The 20755-nt window shown below is 35.5% G+C and overlaps 3 protein-coding genes across 5 annotated transcripts in view; 2 read left to right on the forward strand and 1 right to left on the reverse strand.

The window, feature by feature from the left end:
* The window catches only part of LOC142341447 (uncharacterized), a 545892-nt gene that overhangs the window by 388467 nt on the left and 136670 nt on the right, over positions 1-20755 (forward strand). The gene's annotated exons all lie outside the window — the stretch shown is intronic.
* LOC142341445 (developmentally-regulated GTP-binding protein 1-like) lies at positions 4344-12552 on the reverse strand. 2 transcript variants are annotated; one of them, XM_075392394.1, is made up of 3 exons: positions 12421-12552; positions 9008-9284; positions 4344-5265 (listed from the first exon to the last, which is right to left on the reverse strand). In XM_075392394.1, the coding sequence occupies exons 2-3, from the start codon at positions 9201-9203 to the stop codon at positions 4361-4363; spliced, it is 1101 nt and encodes a 366-aa protein (XP_075248509.1). In that variant the 5' UTR covers positions 9204-9284; positions 12421-12552; the 3' UTR covers positions 4344-4360. The 2 variants fall into 2 exon arrangements, with proteins under 2 accessions (XP_075248509.1, XP_075248508.1); XM_075392393.1 differs by having other exon boundaries at positions 9008-9250; positions 12421-12544.
* On the forward strand, positions 12617-14074 carry LOC142341444 (uncharacterized). The gene has a single exon (XM_075392391.1). The coding sequence runs from the start codon at positions 12747-12749 to the stop codon at positions 13947-13949; it is 1203 nt and encodes a 400-aa protein (XP_075248506.1). The 5' UTR covers positions 12617-12746; the 3' UTR covers positions 13950-14074.

Genomic DNA, 20755 nt, shown 5'->3' on the forward strand with positions numbered 1-20755 from the left:
TTCGCAGTTGAACATGATTTTGTTTCGTAGAGAGATGATACACGGGCTAGTATCAACACAAATAAGCATCAGAGATGGTAACTAAGACCGTTTCTATTTCTGATTTCGTTTTTTGATACTGACTCTGTTCATTTTGAATTGCACTGGTTTAATTCAATTTTGATCATTTGCTAAGGACCAGTGCTCAAAATTAGCCGATTGCAATGGTGTATACTAAAAACACCCGTGAAATACCATTTGATAAAAGTGAACATCACGAGCATGTCAAGTTCCTAAGTTCGGCTTAATTTTAAATGTTTTAAATAATCAAAACTTTTCGTTGTTGCAGAAAAATGTTTATTTCATAAACAATTGTCACAGTTAAAAAAGAGTTTGAATCGTAAATTTCTATCGATGCTTTTTCTTGAACGCTTTTAACTGAAAGCTGTCAAATATCGAAAACCATATTTTCAGCCGAGAGATAGCGCCCATAGATTTATAAGCTAGATATCAAAACCACTGATTATTCATTTTAAGTCAAGTTTTCTGGCGGTAAAAAACTAATCCAGCTGCAAAGTTTACATTCTTGCAACCCCAGAAAAAATTAAGTTCTCGTTCTTGACCTAATTCTTGTTAATCAGCCGGCAAGCTTAAATTTCTGATGAAGTATTGCTTTTTCTGTTGAGACCGACAGAAATTTGGTTTGAACTCATAACTTTTGAAACTGTTTGTCCGTATTTTATCCTGATTCAATTATATTTAACTTTCTATATATAAGGTTAACACTGTGTTGTATCGACCAGATTAGCTTTAAAAAAATGTCAGAATAAAAATTTAAATTGAAGAAGTCACTATCGGTTGCGATCAAAATTTGCATAAAAACTATTTGGTACCCTCTCGGGCCTAGGAAGTTAAAGAAAAATGCAGATTTTTCAAAAATTCAACACACAAACAAACTAATAATCCGCTGAGAATTGCTCAAATATAAAAAATCCGTTGAATTTCAAAAACTTTCAGCGCGTTTGAGCCGTTCAGTGTCTACTGTATACTGTTCTCACCTAGTAGCAGTCTCAAATCTCTCTATCCAGTCTTTTAGCCATCGCTTCTTCCACTACGCCATTAATTCCTGACTCCTAACAACTAATTTGATTTGATGTTAATAAACTATTTTGGAAGAAATGAGCTGAAGTTTCCTAAATGCAATAAAAATTTAGATCATTTCTTACTCAGTCTCAGTGCGTTTTATCGCATTACCATCTACGATTGTTGAAGTTGATTTTATGAAATTAAAGCAATTTTGTTCATATTTTCCGCTAACAATATGCGCTGAAATCGCGCTGATACCTCAAACCAGTTTGCATCTAGTCTGAGACAAGAAAACAAAGTTTAGCACTGATTGCTGCTCAAAACTCAAAAAATTAACGTTGAAGTTTCAAATTGTAGCCCAAAATAGTTTGCACCATGCATCAGTGTTTCCTATGTGACTCATTAATGAGGCAAGGACCCTTTTCATTGACTCATTTAAGTAAGCTAATTTTTGCTAAAATCTTTATTTGTCAAGTAGCGCCCGATATCATGGCTGCAATTCCACATATGTTTAACCAAAAATATATTTTTGATTGAAATTTCATGTTAGGCTTCGAATCGGCTTTGTTCGGTATATTAACGCTCAAAATGTTAATGTTTTGACAAAATCTTCTAGGTTTTGGCTTGCACAAGCAAAAATGATTGACTTCAAATAAGATCGCAAAGTAACATCTTCTGACATTTTAATTACGAATAGCTTCAGTTTAAATAGCTGCCAGTAAGCAAAATATTTAAGCAATCCTCTGCGTTGAACTTTAAAATCAGAAAAATAGAATTCAAAAATGAATGAAATTGCTAATGTAGTCATATCCCATTAAAAATTAGTGCTATTGCTCTGTCTGTATTACTGCTTCCAATACAGCTCCAAAGAACAATTTGTAAAAAAGATCAAACAAAAAGCAAAATAAACCTACTTCTCATGTCATAAAACTTGAACCATTATTCTGCTATCACATTGAAAGTAACTCACCAAGAGGCAATAATTATATTTGTTCATCTTTGAAGTATTATCTAAGAAAGAGCTAACTACAAAGCAATTCGAAGGTCTAATGAGACGTCAAAGCTCGACATCCACTAAGGCTTTTCTTTGTCCAAAATTGTTGATGATTTTTGATTTGCTGACCAAAGGAGCGTACATATTGATTGATTAGCATTCTGATTTTCAATTAATGTCTTAAAATTGAAAACAAACTCGGATAATAGGATAAACTCAGATTGCCGGATAATAGCCGCCGTTGATTCCCGTTACGATCGGGATTGAAAGAAGAGAAAAAAATGAGAAAAAAATGTCTGTACAAAAACATCATTAAAGTGCGAACTATTTTGATGTCATTTCGCAGTTGCACATACTTTTGTTTCGTAGAGAGATGATACACGGGCTAGTATCAACACAAATAAGCATCAGAGATGGTAACTAAGACCGTTTCTATTTCTGATTCCGTTTTTTGATACTGACTCTGTTCATTTTGAATTGCTTTGCTGCGCAACTGCTCGAAACATTTTGCGCAGAATGAGCGAAGACTAAAACTAGTCTGAAGAACTCAACAAGAGTTCATACAGAATGTCGAACAAGCTGTGAACTAGGGTAAAGCAAAAAAATTTCAGTACGAAGTAAAAAAAAACATAGCAGGACAAGTGTTGCAGGACAATTCAAAGCATTTTCATGGACTAAACAAAAAGCTAGACCTAGAACATACTATTAATGAATTGGGAAAACCATTCAGAAAAAAAATCAGATCACAAATACCGAAAACCTGTAAAAATCAATGTCAAAATGCCGCATGTGAACAAAAAACCACTCGCGAGAAAGCGAACTTTTGTTCAAACACATTTTCTCACTCTAATTTAAAACTCGAATGCAAACAATTCACATCGCAAAACCACTCGCTTTTTCGCTCCACTACCGGTTTCGGCGTGACCAAAATCACTACTCCAATTTGACTTCAAAAATATTGAAAATGTGTGAACAGATCTTGAAAAAACATAACCAAGCAGATTATGTAAAGTTTTCTTGGAAACTTATCATAAATTGCGACTCAAAAAGTACTGTTTATAAAACATAGTCATGTGTAATTTAATTGTAATCCGCAAATGAAAATCAACATGATCGCAAAAAATAACCAGCGATACATATCGAAAAAAGAGAAAAATCAAGCAAACGGAAAAGAATTAAAGGGCGAACCCTTTAAAAACCTGTTAAATTTTTTATTGTTCTCTAAAAATTGCTAATAACTTTTGCCAACACACTTTCAAGAACCGTCCATGCTTATTCAATAGGAAACCAAGAATCACCCCAGCGCAAATGAAAAAAAATGAAAATTAAGCAAAAAATTGTTTAAATATAGCATATTTACTTAAACTCAAACAAACTTAAAACAAAACTAACGCAACGAAAGTCCACGAAACCCAACATAGATACTTATTTCGACCAAAAAAGGAGAATAGGGAGAAAGGATTCTAAGGAGAAAAGGAGTTCAAAAACCCGCTAAAATTGTCTAAAACGGCGAAATCACGAAAATAGCGCAAGATTGCATATAAAACTATAAAACTCTAATATATGATTGAGATGGTCAAAAATGTTCGTAAAAGTACAGTTACTTGTCAATGTGGCTGCGGAAAACCACTTTACCAGAAAAAAATACAATTGAAAACTAAAGAAATTGCTTCGAAAAAGCCGCACTTTATCAAAAAATTTCGCTCGCTTAGCGAAACTCTTTTTCACACCTACTTTTCTCGCTCTCTCTCTCAAAAACGCGGCGTGCTCACAAAATCACTCTCTCTTCTTTTCAATTCGTTCAGCCGTTTGATCTAAACACTTAGTTTTCACGTGCGGCATTGACTTTAACATCTTGTTTTAAATGCACTCAAAATATAAACTTTAAAAATCGTCGATCAAAAAAAGACGCTCCACCAATATTCCTCTTCGAGTCGTAAAAAGACAGTGCCCCAATACAATTCAAATCTTTGAGTTGTAAAACAAAATAGGAGCGCTATAATAGCTGGCTGAGAAGCTGAGACGGCTATTAAACAATACCGATCAACGTCAGTGCAAATGATCTCAAACGACTGAACAGGACTTGGCTTTGGTAGTCGCTAGCTGAGATCCTGCTCAGTGACTTATGCCTTCAGGCTTTACCAGTTTGCCCGGTTTCTCAAGGCAAAAACGATCTGCTGGTGCTCTGACAGAAAAAAAAACGATCCGATGAAACATCGGTAGCACGAAAAATCAAAAAGCATCAATGGACTAATATAATCGGTAAACTCTGTTAAGAAAAAAATACAGTTATGAAATAAATTAGACCTTCTTAATAATCTGAATCACATCTTCATCATGCAATAAATGATCTTTCCCACAGTTCTGTGGCGTGTGCTTAGCTGATGTACCCCAAACTAAGGCGTATTTGAATTCCTTAATTATAGTTTTGTGGATTTTGTTGCAGAAATCTTCAATGGAACATGCCTCGCTTCTGAGAACCACAGGAGCACTGTAGTCGGGCAACTGGCCCTTGGGTTTCGTGTATATCCTAATCAAGTCCAGGTAATCCCAGATCTTTTCCAGAAGGTCGTCAAAGTTCCACTTATTATGTGCAGATATAGGCACGCAGTGGGGGATCTTGTAAATAATGTCCAATTCCTGAATTGATATTTGATCGATTTTGTTCAGCACATAAATACACGGGATGTAGATTCGGTTGGCCTCGATGACGTCAATGAAATCATCTTCGGTTGCGTCGCATTTAAATGTGACATCGGCATTGTGAATCTTGTACTCTGACAGTATAGCTTTGACCGTTTCTTGATCAAGATGAGTTAACGTTACTGTGGCGTTGAAATTAATTCCTCCTTTTTCTTTCTTCTTGAAATATATACTCGGCGGTTTCTTATTTAACCGAATTCCAAAACCTTCCAACTCATGTTCTATTATCTGCTTATGTCCAAGAGGTTTTAGAACGTCCAGAACTATCAATATTAAGTTGCAGGTTCTTGCAACTGCGATTACCTGTTTTCCTCGACCTTTTCCGTCTTTGGCTCCTTCGATGATTCCAGGGAGGTCCAGAAGTTGTATTTTGGCACCTTTGAATCTGATCACGCCTGGGACTGTGGTGAGGGTTGTGAATTCATAAGCTGCCACTTCGGAGTACACGCCAGCTAGGTTCGTCAGAAGGGTTGATTTACCAACTGAAGGAAATCCGACGAATCCTGAAGCAAAATTCCTAAATCTTTACTGAATGGCATAAATTGACCAGTTGAAATATATGATTTGATATATTTTGGAGAACTTTTTGGCTTTCAATTTGACTTTTAGTCTCAAATTTCAGTTTAGTTTTGAAATCTTTATGCAATTATTCTTCATGGAAAATGTTTGACCGTAGTAAATTTGGTAATCGAGGGCAAAATACGTTTAAACTAGAACCAGTGTCGACTACCATGGACCAAGTAAAAATATTTGAATCTATTCTAGCCCCAGCTTAGTGGGCATATTAATGCCCCCCCCCCCCCCCCGCAGACGCACGTGCTACTTTTTACATAGTAACGTGCTACATAACACCACAAACTGTGATTGGGGGCAAAAACACTGCGGGCAAATTATGTCCAGATATTTTAGCATAATACGAGCTTGAAATAAGAATCCAGGCTAAACTTCACATAAGATATGGTTCACATATTTATAAATAGAAACCTTAATTATTCAATGAACAGTTTGTCGATGATTTATAATAGAAGCATTGAGAAAAGAATAAGAAAAAACTATCCGAGAAACTTACAACTGAGAGCTAACCCGAAGAACAGTTGAATCAATGACAAGCAATCAAATTAAATTTTAAAGAGTCAAAAAATGATGTTGTAGAGTAAATAACTTATTTTAATACCAGAACTATTCATTAATTTAGTATCGGATGAAACACTTGACAGGCAAACGGCCTATGAATGATCCTAATTTGTTAAATACGGAGAAATTGTTAAATACAGTGTCTGTATTTGATCATTCAGAAAAAAAAATTATATTATTTTGATATCAACTATGATATGTTCATTAGGCGGAACATTGAATTCGACGAAATTGTCAATTTCAAATGTATAAACGCAAAACATTCACAACGAAGTCTCTTTTTTAAATTATGGTGGTGGTCAAGCAAGCCGATAGGGGAGCAAGCCAAATTTTGAAACAGGTCAAGTAAGCCGAATTTTGAAACTGAGGAAAAAAAGCGGAAAAATATTGTGATACTCGTATTTTAAGTTGCCCCTGACGGGCAGATGGGCGCGCTTCGCCGCGATAACCGGCCCGCGGTTTCCGGATTACATCTCACAGCTGACGCCCGTACCACCTAGATGTCTATAAATTGGCGTATTTTTGTTTCTTTGGTGCATTGGAATACATATACTAAGCGCAGTGTATATTGTAACGGTTAACAATGTATTATTTCTGATAGATTACATAACTATTACATAACGTTCGGCTTACTTTGCGTTCACCTTAAATTATATCATCGCGTTAACTAATAATCGATACAATTTAAAAAGCTCAATTTGTACACATCAGATATATGGGAGAACTATTAAAGAAAAAGCTACTCGAAAAACAAAGAACGACGTCCGGTTTAAATACTATCACCAGACTACACTTGACTATTACGCAAGAGCGTAGAAATTACGAAGAGTGTAGAAGAACGCTTATTACATAATACGTAACAAATTATATAATTTATTACTCAACTTTTTAAGAAAAATTGTAACAAAAAATGCAGCTTACATCAAACAAAAATTGACAAAACAACGGCCGGCACAAATGCAAACTGCAAAACGACATTCTATTTATAAAAAGAGGTGTTCCACTTTTCAAAATGGCTGTTTCCGATTTACTGATAATTGACAGAAGATTTGAACAATCAAGTTCATTGGAAGAAGAGTGCTTAGTATGTATCTCACGAAAACTGAGAAAACCTCAGCTGAAAGACAACTTATGCCTGAATTGTGGCAAAGAACGAAGAACAGTAACCAAACAGACTCCTCTCAAAGAAATGTTTGAACCCGACCCCGAATTTTCTCACATTTCGCTAAACGAGATGTCCATAACTGTTTACTGGAACGATACAGGTCAGACTACAGTTCTCAAATAAATTCTTAAAAACAGTTGGCCTTTCTTAGAACCCATATCTAAGACTAGATAGCTCTACCCGAAAATAAGTTAAAATTCTCATATTTACGCTATATTTAATCAAATTTCATAAATTATCTTAATATTTGAGCGTAAGTGACTTTAGTGACCATCAATATACTTGAACAACAAACCCATATACTAAAACTGTGCATTAACTCATGGATCCATTAATACTGCTCATTGCTATTTACATTTCAAAAAATCCTCAGAAAGAGTTACCTGAGCTTGTGAACGAAGCACGTTAATTTGCAGCTTTTAACTATAGTCAATAGTGTTTTCACTCTTTAGCCTACAGACCTCTTTTCAACCTATTTTTACTTTTTATGTCAAAAGGATTAACCTAATTAACTGAGATATGATTTCTAAAACAGGCCCATGGTGGTATCCTAAAAGAAACTTTGAACAACAATTGTTTGCTCTATCAGCAGCCGCACGTGGAGCATGCAATTACAAATTCATTGAACAATGGACTCTATTCTGTTTCAGCCCCCCAATCCTAGAGATTTTAAAACCCCTTTACAAATTATAGACCTGTACAATTATAAAAAGTTGTTCAAACTAAAAATGACAAAAAGCTTGTTGTTATGGCACTTAATTATGTCAAAAAATAGCACGTGCGGCGGGTGGGTATACACATTATATGCCTACTGATTTGGGGGGGGGGGTGTGAGAATAGATCCGAATAATGCAGTACCTTCATTTCCATACCTGCAGAAAACTAGTGCTATCGCGGGCAATTACAATTTGAACTCTTAATTTATATTTCGCTTTAAAATAGTAGTTACTTTAAAAAGCAGCTCCCAAGTGCATTACCTTACTAATTATGCTTGCTGTAGCAAATATTATTTTTTTTCTTCCCCCTGGCCAAATTTATTACAATTCAAAGAATTTGAATTGTATTGGGGCGCTGTCTTTTTTTTTTAAGATTTGTTCACACATTTTCATGATTTTTGAAGTCAAATTGGAGTAGTGATTTTGGTCACGCCGAAAAAGGAAATGGAGCGAAAAAGCGAGTGGTTTTGCGGCGTGAATTTTTTTCGCTCTAATTTTAAAGTAGAGTGCGAAAATGGTGTTTGAACAAAAATTCGGTTTCTCGGTAGTGGTTTTTTGTTCACATGCGGCAATTTCACTCTGATTTTTACTGTTTTTTCGATTTTTTGGATCGGATTTTTTTCTAAATGGTTTTCCCAATCCGTTCACAGCTCATTCTAGGCCTAGTTTTTTGTTTGAATTAAATTTTCATTTCTCGCTAGTGGTTTTTTTGTTCACATGCGGCATTTTGACATTGATTTTTTGTTTTTTTTTCTTATTTTTTGATCTGATTTTTTTAAAATGGTTTTCTCAATTCACTAATAGTCCATTCTAGGTCTAGTTTTGCTGTTTAGTCAATGAAAATTCTTTGAATTGTACGTAAGGACTTGTCCTGCTATGTTTATAAAAATTGTACGCAAAATGATGTAAATTTTTTCATAGGCAAGAGTTGTGTAACCAAATATTAAACGGAATGATCAATTGTTGTTGAAACATACTATAATGCCGCCATTATAATGCACTATTAGAAGATCAATTATAGACAGTCTTAATTCACCGGGGGAAGGATATGTTCCCAAATATGGTAGATATATATACTTTTTTAAAATAGTAATCTTTTTTGTAAAAAGATACTAATATTTGATGTCAAAGTAGTTTAATTGAAAACTTTTGAAATAAAAACATTTTCAAGCTACCTTAAGACAGACCTCTTGTCGAGGACAAAGTTTGAGTAACCAATGTTCAACTAACCAATTCTGGCATCTCCTGTCTTCGCCACATCGAACCCAGCCTCCGTTGGTCCTCCGGACGACTTTGGGGTGATCAATTCCCTTTTTAACTTTGCCAATCTGGCTTTAAGCATTCCCAAGTGGTAAGCTGTGTTCTTGTTCTTCTGAGTCCTGGCCATCTCGGCCTCAATCTCAGCTATCTTTTGCACTATAGACATGGTAGCGAATCAGCAGCAACAATAATATTTGTAACCAAAATAAATCTCTGAAAAAATCCATTGCGATAAATTGATTGAGGTCTATTTAGTCGGCATTTGCAAACATTTTTTTGAAGTGCTTATTCTTCATTCAATTTTAAATTTTCTTTAACTTTCTTAAACGGCAACATTACCAATATATAATCACGGAGTTCTCAAATTGGTACTTTTTAAAACAAGGAGGCTAGGGGTAATGTCCGTTCGCACAAAATGTTCCGACACCACTCATCCACTTTTTAAACATAATTGTCCACCAAAAGGAGGAAAAGATAGAACATTTTCAAAAAAAAGCACATTGTTCAAAAATAATTGGTGTATCAGTAAAAAAAATGTTTTAACTGAAACCACTAAGCAAATTGAACAATGCCGCATTAGAGGGCCAACGAGACCTGCTATTAATAAGACTACAAGACGAGACAAACAACAAATATGAAATAACAGACATAATTTACGACAAAAAATCAATGTCTATTTTTTAAAAAAAAGAAGCACATAACAGCAAACACAAAACAGCGTCAGATAAAACCAATAAAAGAAATTAATTTATACTCCTTTATAAAGATATGGAACCAGTCCTGAATCAGATTAGATTAAAATTGTACAAAAAACAGAAAGGTGCAAAGTTTAAAAAACGCTTACTTTTTTGGATAAAAGTTAAATTCGAAATGATGAAAAACATTAGTTTTCAGAAGAAATCGTAAAAAAGGTTAATTTAGGCCTACATAGGAAGCCACTGAGACCCTTCACTATTCAGAATATGTTTATGACTACAGAGAAAAAAAACGAGAAATAGTCAAAAATGAAAAACAAAAAAAAAATTGCGATAAAACGGTGTCGCAGCCGTTAAAACAAAAATCTACATACACAGCATAAATGTTCAAAGTTGCCTTTTCAACGCCATTATTGTCATATGTGAATTATTATTAACGTAATAATGTGACAAGATCACAAAAAAAGAATCTCGCAAACTGGCAAGTCTACAAAGACCAAAAAAAATATGACAATTTATGAGCCACAAAACCAATACTAAAAACTGAAAACACAATTCCGATTAAATTTTAAATTACTCAGAAATTAAGAAAGAAGATGCCAACTCTCCCAGCGCGGGGACAGACTAAGCTACAAAATGTCGAAAATAAGAAAAAATTGCCACCAATTGCAAATTTAGAAGTTATAACATCATAAGCTTTCAGTTATAAAAGTAAGAGATAGATTAAAAAACAAATGCATAAGAAGTCAGTTGAACCTGAAATTGGTGACACTAAGTCATAAGACATCAAAATGAAATCAAATACAGGCAGAATTTAAAATTTTAAACAATTTTAAGCGAAGTGTGAAAGCTGTGAAAACTAAGAGGTTTTCACTGAAAATACAATATATTTTTCTTGGTCCTCATTTAAACGTAAACAGAACATCCCAAAGTTCGGGCCGGTTTTGAAAACATCCTGGTCAGCGAGTACCAAAAAAAGGCCCAATTTGAAAAGACGGCACCCTAGAAAAATCTAAAAAGTTTGGTAGAAAAATCCACGGTCAGACCATAATTATCCTTGCTATTGCTGCTCGTCCATTGAACACATATTTTTCCAAATTTCAGTTGAACAGATAATTTGACAAAACAGGTCAACGTCAAAAATGGTGAATTTTGGATATTTATCGAGTGAAAAGAGCAAAAACCAGCAAACTCTTAGCTCCAGAGCACTCTCATAGGAAACAGAAGTAAACTAAACTCTCTTAGAAATTTGAGAGTATTGTTTCAGCAGTTTTTATGCAAGTACTTCAGGCAAATTTCATCAGAGTGCGCTAAAAAAGCATATGAATAAAAAGTTGAATTTTAGCCAAAGGTTGGATCTAACAGTTCCACAACACTCCTTTGTCTTCGAAGGTAAAACAAATAACCAAATAACATTATCACTATCAAGTATAAAATTTTAGCAAAATTAACAAATATTAGCAAAAAATATTCAAAATATAAACCAAACAACGAAAATAGTTTCTATCCCACTAACGTGAGTTGGAAAAATAATCCGTGTAATAAATAAACTACAATAGCTTTTTCATAAGGAGCACGTAAATCTATCTTAGGCTCTCAACTACTTTTGCATATACACGGTAACGAACCTTTTCTTCTTTGATCAACTTAAAATGTTAATCTTAAATTTGATCAACTTAAAATGTTATTATACCGTAAATGTCATAATTTCCTGATTGTACATTTACAATCATATATCAACCAAAACGACACAGCAAATTGATTTAAGTAAACTTGTGAAAAAGTTCAATTCAAAGTTCGAGAAGTTAAATATCTCCAGAATTAGTACAACTCAAATTCAATTAAAAATCATCAGATCAAAAAACAAAAAATAAAATTCAGGACCTATGAACTAAAGAAAACGCTCACACAGAATTAACATACTTCACAGATCACAATGTGCTCTAAACCAAAAAAAGAACGTACTGATAAAACACAAATTTTATGTCCATACATTTTCTAACCCAATACGATTAGTAATGTTTTACAGAAAGGTAAAAACAAAGAAAACAATAGAGGTCTGAAATCATTTCATTATACTTACAACCTACATCTGACAGGCAATCATGATTCCGAATGTTTTCATGGGAAAAGTTTGATACCGAATGATCAAAATCATTTCACTGAAAAAATGTTCAGAAAAACACAATAGATCGGATTAAAATGGTTAACTTTTTAATTCGGTTCTTTGATCAAAAATTGATTAATAGGACAGGTCTCCAAGTAAGAAATAGATAAGACTACCTAAATATAAACTAAATCAAATATTATTAATGTATTTTGTTACGAGGCAGGTCCCTCGCTCAATTTTTGAGCCACAAATTGTGCTCCATAGAAAAACCGTCAATCTGTTATCTATAACACTTTCGCTTTTATTTTCCCTGTTAGATCGTTTTAACAGGGAGGACATTCAAAAAGCCTACAACTATTTTTGTACAAAATGTTCCAAAATACCACCAAACGTCAAATTATGGCCCAGTTGTGCCTCTATTTTGTCTCAAAATAAAAAAAAATGCGGGTTTTCACTTCAAAAAATTCCAAAGCTAATTGAGTAGTTGCCATGTCGCCAGAGCTCACAAGAAAGTAAAAATGTTCACAATATGCTCAAAACTGATTGTACTTCAGTTTTTAGCAAAGGCTGCCACTTACAAATTATCAATGATTATGTCATCTAGCTTCAACGAAATTCTACGAAGGCAAGTAGGAATAAATGCGAGTAAAAAGTCAAGACAGAAGGTAATATTTTTCAAATAAAGCAAAGCAGGTGACGAGCTGATAGAAAATTAAACAAAGCTCAACGTTTTTGTTCACAAAGTATGCATTAAAACGAGTTTATTTTAACACGTGCATCTAAATGATACTGAACGCAAAAAAGCACCAAAATAAAAACCACCAATCTTATTTTTACGTTTCATTCGAACTGTTTGCTTGCTACAGCAGTGATCACCAATTCCAGCAAAAACCGTGTAAATAAAATGGCCGTGCCTTATTCAAACACAAAGCTAAGACCTCCGCGAGGTTTTCAGAACCTTCTAGAAGGATTGGCACGCGAAGTTCTCAGAAATCAACCAGCAGATATCCCTTCATTTGCCGCACAGTACTTCGCCGACCTCCTACAACGCCGAGAGGAAGGCGGGTACGATCCGGAGGGCTTCCTAGATCCTGCTAACTTGGGTGCCAAGCATGAAGATCGGTACTATAACTACGACAAAAAAGAGGCCTTAAGACAACCCGACCTATCAAAATCCCCAACGCCGCCTTCTGAGGGCAGGCCAAAGTCCAGACCTATGAGCTCGAAGCTGTCACGAGCACCTCCCGCAGAACCGGCGGAGCAAGAAACAGAAGTTTCACAGGAAGCAGAGCCTTCTGCCGAAGAACAAGCACCCGAAGTCACTGTGGAGCCGGAAGCAGAACCCGAAACAGCTCCTGAAGTTGAGGCACCTCAAGTAGAAGAGCAAGTCCATGCAGAAAGTGCTCCTCAAGAAACGGAACAAGAAGCTCCACCTGTCGTAGACGATGCAGAACCAACTAGCACCGAAGCTGAACAAGAACCCGAACAGACAACAGCTGAAGAGGATTCACCGGCAGACGCTCCTGACGATGTGGAACAAAACCAGGAGCCAGCACCTCAGCAAGAAGAACAAGAGCCGGAACAAACCGAAGTTGCCGAGGACCCAAGCGAGGCTGCAGAACCAGACGAGGGTGTCGAGACTGGTCGAACTGAAGAGGAACCCCCTGTTGAAGACGAAACGCAGGATGAACAACCCGTAGAGGAAACACCAGCCGATGAAGAGCAAACTACGGAGGGCGAGGCTGAACAAACAGCAGAGCCAGAAACTGCTGAAGAACAAGTTAACGAAGCTGAGAACGTCGATCAAGAGCCCGCAGCTGATGGCGACCCAGAGGCTGAAACCGAAGCCGAGCCAGTAGCAGAACCAGAGCAGACAGCATTACCCGATGAGCCAACCGAAGGCGAAGCACCGGAAGAACCAGCCACTGAAACTCAGGAAGAACAACCCGGCCCTGCAGAAGAACCGGCGGCTGAGGAACAACCAGCTGACAAAACCGCAGCCAATGAGGAAACAGAACCAGCACCTTCAGGTGAAGTTGAACAACCCGAAGATAACGAAGCACCTGCAGCTGAAGGCGATGTTGAACAGACAGAAAATGAGGCTTAATTTAGAAATAATTTTTCATATTAAAACGGTGGGAATTTTAATGGAAGACTAAAGCAATCATTATGCACAATCACCTTCTACTCGTAATCAAAATTTATCCTTTCCCAATCTACTTTTATGATGAACACTTTTTATAGTAGAGAAGTCTGCGTATATTCAACTAATAACATTGTCACGATTCCATAAATGGGCAAAAACAAAATTAACTGAGCTTACGTGACGTCATTTCAGAGAAAAAGGATGCCCAATCAACTAATTAAGTTATGGTCCGCCTACTTTGTTTAAATACTCTATATTAAAATTCAATCAACTTTAACAACGCCAAATAACATAGGAACTTTAAAAACAATTACTGCCCCTCAACTGAGAAGTATTATTTTTATTCAGCGAAATTCTTCTGTCGAAAGTAAGACTATTCAATTTTATTCTATCCCTCAAAACTGTGAGCATAAAGCTGACTAAAAGTACAACATCAATATCCCAAAATTGAACTTTCAAAACTAGTGGATCAAAACCGGTCAAAAACAGGTAAGAAGCAACCTACTCAATATCAAAAACGTTTTTCTCGTGTTGCAAGGAATTGTACCACAATAGGTAAGCTTGTCTCACTCGGATAAAAAAACGCTGAAAATCAAAAACCAAGCTTCAAATGCTGTAAAAAATGAGAAATTTCATTTTCGACAGACGTCATCAATAGAAATAGAAGCTGTGGCCTATCTGGTCCATAATTAGTTTCTAGACAACAGAAAATTTTGCTAGAACAACGCTAGGATTCAAGTGTTGCCTCCACAAAACCAATTTAGCACTTTTAAAATCATCTTAGCACCAAATGACAAATTCTATCCCTTTCCTGTATTAAAATGGAGTGTCCATCACATAAATTCAATTTTCAAATTTTCGTTTTCACTTCTTCTTATGTTAGGTCGAAAATGTTCGATTTTTCGGGGTGGGATAATATTGCACCGTTCCAAAATAATGAAAGTCATCGAGGGACGTTGACTGAATGAGTGCATTATCACATCCTCGAAATCCTGAAAAATCCTTGTTTGTGATAAGTCTTTTGAAAGACTACTGATTCAAGCAAACGATAACACAAAGTTCAAACTTTGGAAATTGAAAGTTAACGCACGCTGAAGAGGGTGAGGTCTTCCGAGCTATAAGAGACACAATTTCGAACTGACACAATTTGAGAAAACGTTCGAACTTTGAGTTCACTTTTGCTTGAATCAAGTCTTTTAGAAGACTTTTATCACAAACTAACCTTAATTTTAGGATCTTGATGTGTGATAATAACAGCAACAGCCAAAAACATTCAAGGGACAAAATTGTCCGGCTTCTCAACGCAAAAACTAGAACATTTCGATAATGAACAGTATTTTAAAGCAAAAATCATGTCTTAGAACCGAAAATGTCGGAAAGTCACGAATTTTAAAGTATTTCATATTCTTTGTGAGAGAAACAAACTGCATGAAAAAAATAAACAAGGGAAATCAAAATTCGAAAAACAACCAAAAATTTCTGTCGATTTGAGAAACAATTAAAAAACTCCAAAAAGTTTAAACTTCAAATTGAAGACTGCAGCACTTTTAAGGATCAAAGTCTCGCTTCAAAATTTTTCAAACCAATATTGCAAGCAGATCACGGGCAAAAACCACGAATTATATTGTTCATTCCTGCAGTTAGAACAAACCAGGGAATCTTAGCAAGAGGAAGAAACGAAATGAGGACAAATGAAAACGGAAGCTCTAGGAAAGAAAAAATGATACTTAATTAAAAAAGACTTCAATTAACATTAAATTTGCAATGTTAATTGAAGTCATTTACATCAATGAATAGAAAACTCAAGGCTAGGAGGGTAAACGAAAACAATTTAACGCAAAAATATTCAAATGACCCAAAAACGAGCTCAATTATTCGAATTTTCTCTGCTCAATTGAGTTATGAGGCTCGAATAATCGGCTAATTAAATGCTAATATCTCATCTAATATTTCATTTTCCTTAACCCTAAAAAACTAGTAGCAAAAAACTGCTACATAACAAGTACTGGAAACTACTTTCTCTTTCACTTTAGCAACATCCTACTGCATTTATTATTCTTTGTGAGAAAAATTGTTTCCTGGTGTAACAATTTGTCCCCGCGCTCATGGAAAAATAAAACACGAACTGTGGATAATTTGACTTATCAAAGAAATCATAGCATTGAAAACGGTTAAAACCGAAAATTCAACTCACTTTTTAGAAAATGACAAATTTGGTTCGTTTTTTAGATAACCTCGAACTGACTTCTAAACTTAGACGTACGTTATTGCTTTCTGGTTTCGATCTTTGCGGTGAAAACTGTCATTGTTGAAGATGAAAATTAGCAGACAAAAGCAGGCTTTTGCCTAATGATAATTAAAAGACGGTTGGATCAAAAATATTTAACTTCAATTACTGATGACACCTCAAATAAATTTTCACAACAACCTTTAAGTCTCTAATTTTGTGGGCATATCAAATATTTGACGGTCATGAAAAATAAAAGAGCTTTCGACCCAACGAACTTATTTCTCCACAATCGAGTCATCGAATTTCGAAATTTTGCTTCCATTCCACTAACTTAAAGCCACTATCTCGCCTGGAAAATCTGATCTGCGTTAATACTATATGCAGCACTTCATAAATCTGGTGCTTAAGTACTGGAAACTATTGTTTCCAGTATTTGGAAACTAACTCGTTCATTTTATCAATCACCTTTAAAAAAACAATTCGCAAAAAAACGTGTTTCCCTGTATACCACTTTTTGCACGAGCTCATGGAGAAATCTGTTGATTACTAACGTGGAGCGTTGAAATTTTAGTTTGACAGCCGCATAGGTGGGTAAAATGTTTAAGTGGGTGAAATGTTGCTTTATGACAAATTAAAGACGATTGGAGAAAAAATCACTCACAATGGTATATCAAATAATTGTTCACTCAAGAGCATTGCACTTTGTTACCGTATCATCTAATGACATAAAACGTAGCTGACAGACTGACAGAAAATAACTGCAATAGCTTTGTAGACAATTTTTTATTCGCACTAACAATTTATTCTCAAAATGACTTTAAAAAATTCAGACCGGAGAGAAATTTGTTTTCTGAAGTTATTTCTGAAATGACACATAATAAAGCCCTTCTTAAAGTGCTCTTATGGAAAAAATGCTTTTGTTCATATGAAAAAAAACGCCTTGAAGACTTCAAATTGAATTTATGAATATCAGCAATAATTCGTTTAAAAGACACTCCAATCTATGGCCTTTTATGTTAAGTTTCACAATATTTTCTGCAGCATTTTTCACAAAATTAAAGTCAAACCCAAGATACAGAATTCACATATCTGGTCAGTCAGAAGTATGGAAACTTAGCGTTAAATGCTTGTTTATAATCCTGGCTGAATGATTACTCAATATTTCACATACACACATTTCCTATGTTGATACAATGCGAAATATTCTCAAAAATCGCGTTGAGTACAGAAGATAAACATCTTTTTGGGTTAACTAGTTCTATAGGAGTTTCCGATAGAGCCTCGGGCCACTGAGGCACTGTTATCGCCCGCACTTTTATCGTAAGAAAAGTGGTCAATCATTACATCTAAAACTAGGCCATATCGAAGGTAAGCCATTCGACCAGAATGAAAAATCTACATTTTGGTACGTATTATTTTCGTATGATCTATAATAGCCCGTGATTAGAAAAAATTTTTGTATACAAACGCATCGACTGTGTTAGGTTATACTCTCCATAACCCTAAAAAACTAGTAGCAAAAAACTGCTACATAACAAGTACTGGAAACTACTTTCTCTTTCACTTTAGCAACATCCTACTGTATTTATTATTCTTTGTGAGAAAAATTGTTTCCTGGTGTAACAATTTGTCCCCGCGCTCAAGGAAAAATAAAACACGAACTGTGGATAATTTGACTTATCAAAGAAATCATAGCATTGAAAACGGTTAAAACCGAAAATTCAACTCACTTTTTAAAAAATGACAAATTTGGTTCGTTTTTTAGATAACCTCGAACTGACTTCTAAACTTAGACGTACGTTATTGCTTTCTGGTTTCGATCTTTGCGGTGAAAACTGTCATTGTTGAAGATGAAAATTAGCAGACAAAGGCAGGCTTTTGCCTAATGATAATTAAAAGACGGTTGGATCAAAAATATTTAACTTCAATTACTGATGACACCTCAAATAAATTTTCAAAACAACCTTTAAGTCTCTAATTTTGTGGGCATATCAAATATTTGACGGTCATGAAAAATAAAAGAGCTTTCGACCCAACGAACTTATTTCTCCACAATCGAGTCATCGAATTTCGAAATTTTGCTTCCATTCCACTAACTTAAAGCCACTATCTCGCCTGGAAAATCTGATCTGCGTTAATACTATATGCAGCACTTCATAAATCTGGTGCTTAAGTACTGGAAACTATTGTTTCCAGTATTTGGAAACTAACTCGTTCATTTTATCAATCACCTTTAAAAAAACAATTCCCAAAAAAACGTGTTTCCCTGTATACCACTTTTTGCACGAGCTCATGGAGAAATCTGTTGATTACTAACGTGGAGCGTTGAAATTTTAGTTTGACAGCCGCATAGGTGGGTAAAATGTTTAAGTGGGTGAAATGTTGCTTTATGACAAATTAAAGACGATTGGAGAAAAAATCACTCACAATGGTATATCAAATAATTGTTCACTCAAGAGCATTGCACTTTGTTACCGTATCATCTAATGACATAAAACGTAGCTGACAGACTGACAGAAAATAACTGCAATAGCTTTGTAGACAATTTTTTATTCGCACTAACAATTTATTCTCAAAATGACTTTAAAAAATTCAGACCGGAGAGAAATTTGTTTTCTGAAGTTATTTCTGAAATGACACATAATAAAGCCCTTCTTAAAGTGCTCTTATGGAGAAAATGCTTTTGTTCATATGAAAAAAACGCCTTGAAGACTTCAAATTGAATTTATGAATATCAGCAATAATTCGTTTAAAAGACACTCCAATCTATGGCCTTTTATGTTAAGTTTCACAATATTTTCTGCAGCATTTTTCACAAAATTAAAGTCAAACCCAAGATACAGAATTCACATATCTGGTCAGTCAGAAGTATGGAAACTTAGCGTTAAATGCTTGTTTATAATCCTGGCTGAATGATTACTCAATATTTCACATACACACATTTCCTATGTTGATACAATGCGAAATATTCTCAAAAATCGCGTTGAGTACAGAAGATAAACATCTTTTTGGGTTAACTAGTTCTATAGGAGTTTCCGATAGAGCCTCGGGCCATTGAGGCACTGTTATCGCCCGCACTGTTATCGTAAAAAAGTGGTCAATCATTACATCTAAAACTAGGCCATATCGAAGTTAAGCCATTCGACCAGAATGAAAAATCTACATTTTGTATACAAACGCATCGACTGTGTTAGGTTATACTCAAATCAGAGAACAGGAAACAGTTCTAAAATTACCCAAGTCTGTTTAGGGCTCTTTTCCACTAGACACTAGGCATCGCCCAAGTCCATTAAGAAGGGAGCCTTTCGTCCTTCATAATAATGAATTGAGTTCTCTGATCTTAAGACAAAAGTAGTCATGGGTGATATACCATGCGAGTAATTAGCTGAATTAGATATATCAAGCCAAGCCAACCCCCCCCCCCCCCACCGTCCGCTCCCATAACACGCGAAACAATATTGTTTTCATGAACCTGTGTGGACAAGGAACTAATAATTGTCTTCATAATTTGACTTTTTACAGCTAGCTCACGGTATTGCTATTCACATTCACAATTCAATACAAAATACCAACAAATAACTTGTCATTCTGCGAGATTCTGTGGGGTGGGGTGCTGGGGTGGCGGGTGCTTGTTCAATTTGTTCCACAAGACTACTCAAAAGCCAGACTATTGGGCTATTTGAAATCTAGTACTTTGATGTTGTTTATATCACAGGCTTGTCTACCATTTCAACCCGAGTTAATCGCAATCCAATTCAGTCTTTCTGAAGAACTTAAAAGAATTTAGGCCAAAAACAATAAGGCCCACTTTCTTCAGAAGTTAATTACCCATTGTCTCAGCCATATACTCCCTTGTGTGTCAACTCAATCAAAAACAGTGCAGCGAGCAAACTTTCACAGGTAAAACTTTTGAAGAACTGTACCCCCCCCCCAAAAAAAAAAAACGCTTTCATTACATTGTTATACACAAACCAAAGATTATCTTTGCAAAGACAATGGCTCGTATAGCCTTATAAGAACCTATATACAACGAATGTTCAAGATAAGAATTATTTAGGATAATTATAGTTGTGGGAGGGGGAGGCAGTTAGTACCAAAGATCGAGCATTCCAGACAAAATCGTAATAACGATCAAAACGAACTAGTTCTTTCGGATCTTTTCCGTTTGTGCCCCCCCCCCCCCCCCCGCTCAGTGGGTGCATATTATTTGCAACCCCCCGACGCACGTGCAATATTTTTACATAATGATTTACTATGTAATGACACGTGCTCTGTCACTGGGGGGAGCATAACGTACTGGGGGGGGGGGGGGCACAAACGGAAAAGAGCCGTTCTTTCGAACGCCTAGCTTTTCTTTCCAGCCATCCACTTAAAAACTATTTAGAGCCCTGAATTTGACTTCACTTTAGGGGTAATCAGATAGCCCTGATTCGCGCATCAATTAGCCGTCTAAATTAGTTAGATTGCAAAAGCCCAAAATGAAAGCAACAAATTGACTGATTCCCGCACACGCATTATTTTTTCGGACAAGCTTGCG

This window comes from Convolutriloba macropyga, chromosome 6, assembly GCF_964194025.1.
Source record: "Convolutriloba macropyga chromosome 6, txConMacr16.3, whole genome shotgun sequence".
NCBI classification, from domain to species: domain Eukaryota; kingdom Metazoa; phylum Xenacoelomorpha; order Acoela; family Convolutidae; genus Convolutriloba; species Convolutriloba macropyga.

Coding starts and splice junctions, on each gene's coding strand:
- LOC142341445 (XM_075392394.1), bottom strand. CDS start 9,203: ATGTCTATAGTGCAAAAGATAGCTGAGATTGAGGCCGAGATGGCCAGG. Junction 5,266..9,007: donor GACAGGAGATGCCAGAATTG/GTTAGTTGAACA, acceptor ATTTTGCTTCAG/GATTCGTCGGATTTCCTTCA.
- LOC142341444 (XM_075392391.1), top strand. CDS start 12,747: ATGGCCGTGCCTTATTCAAACACAAAGCTAAGACCTCCGCGAGGTTTT.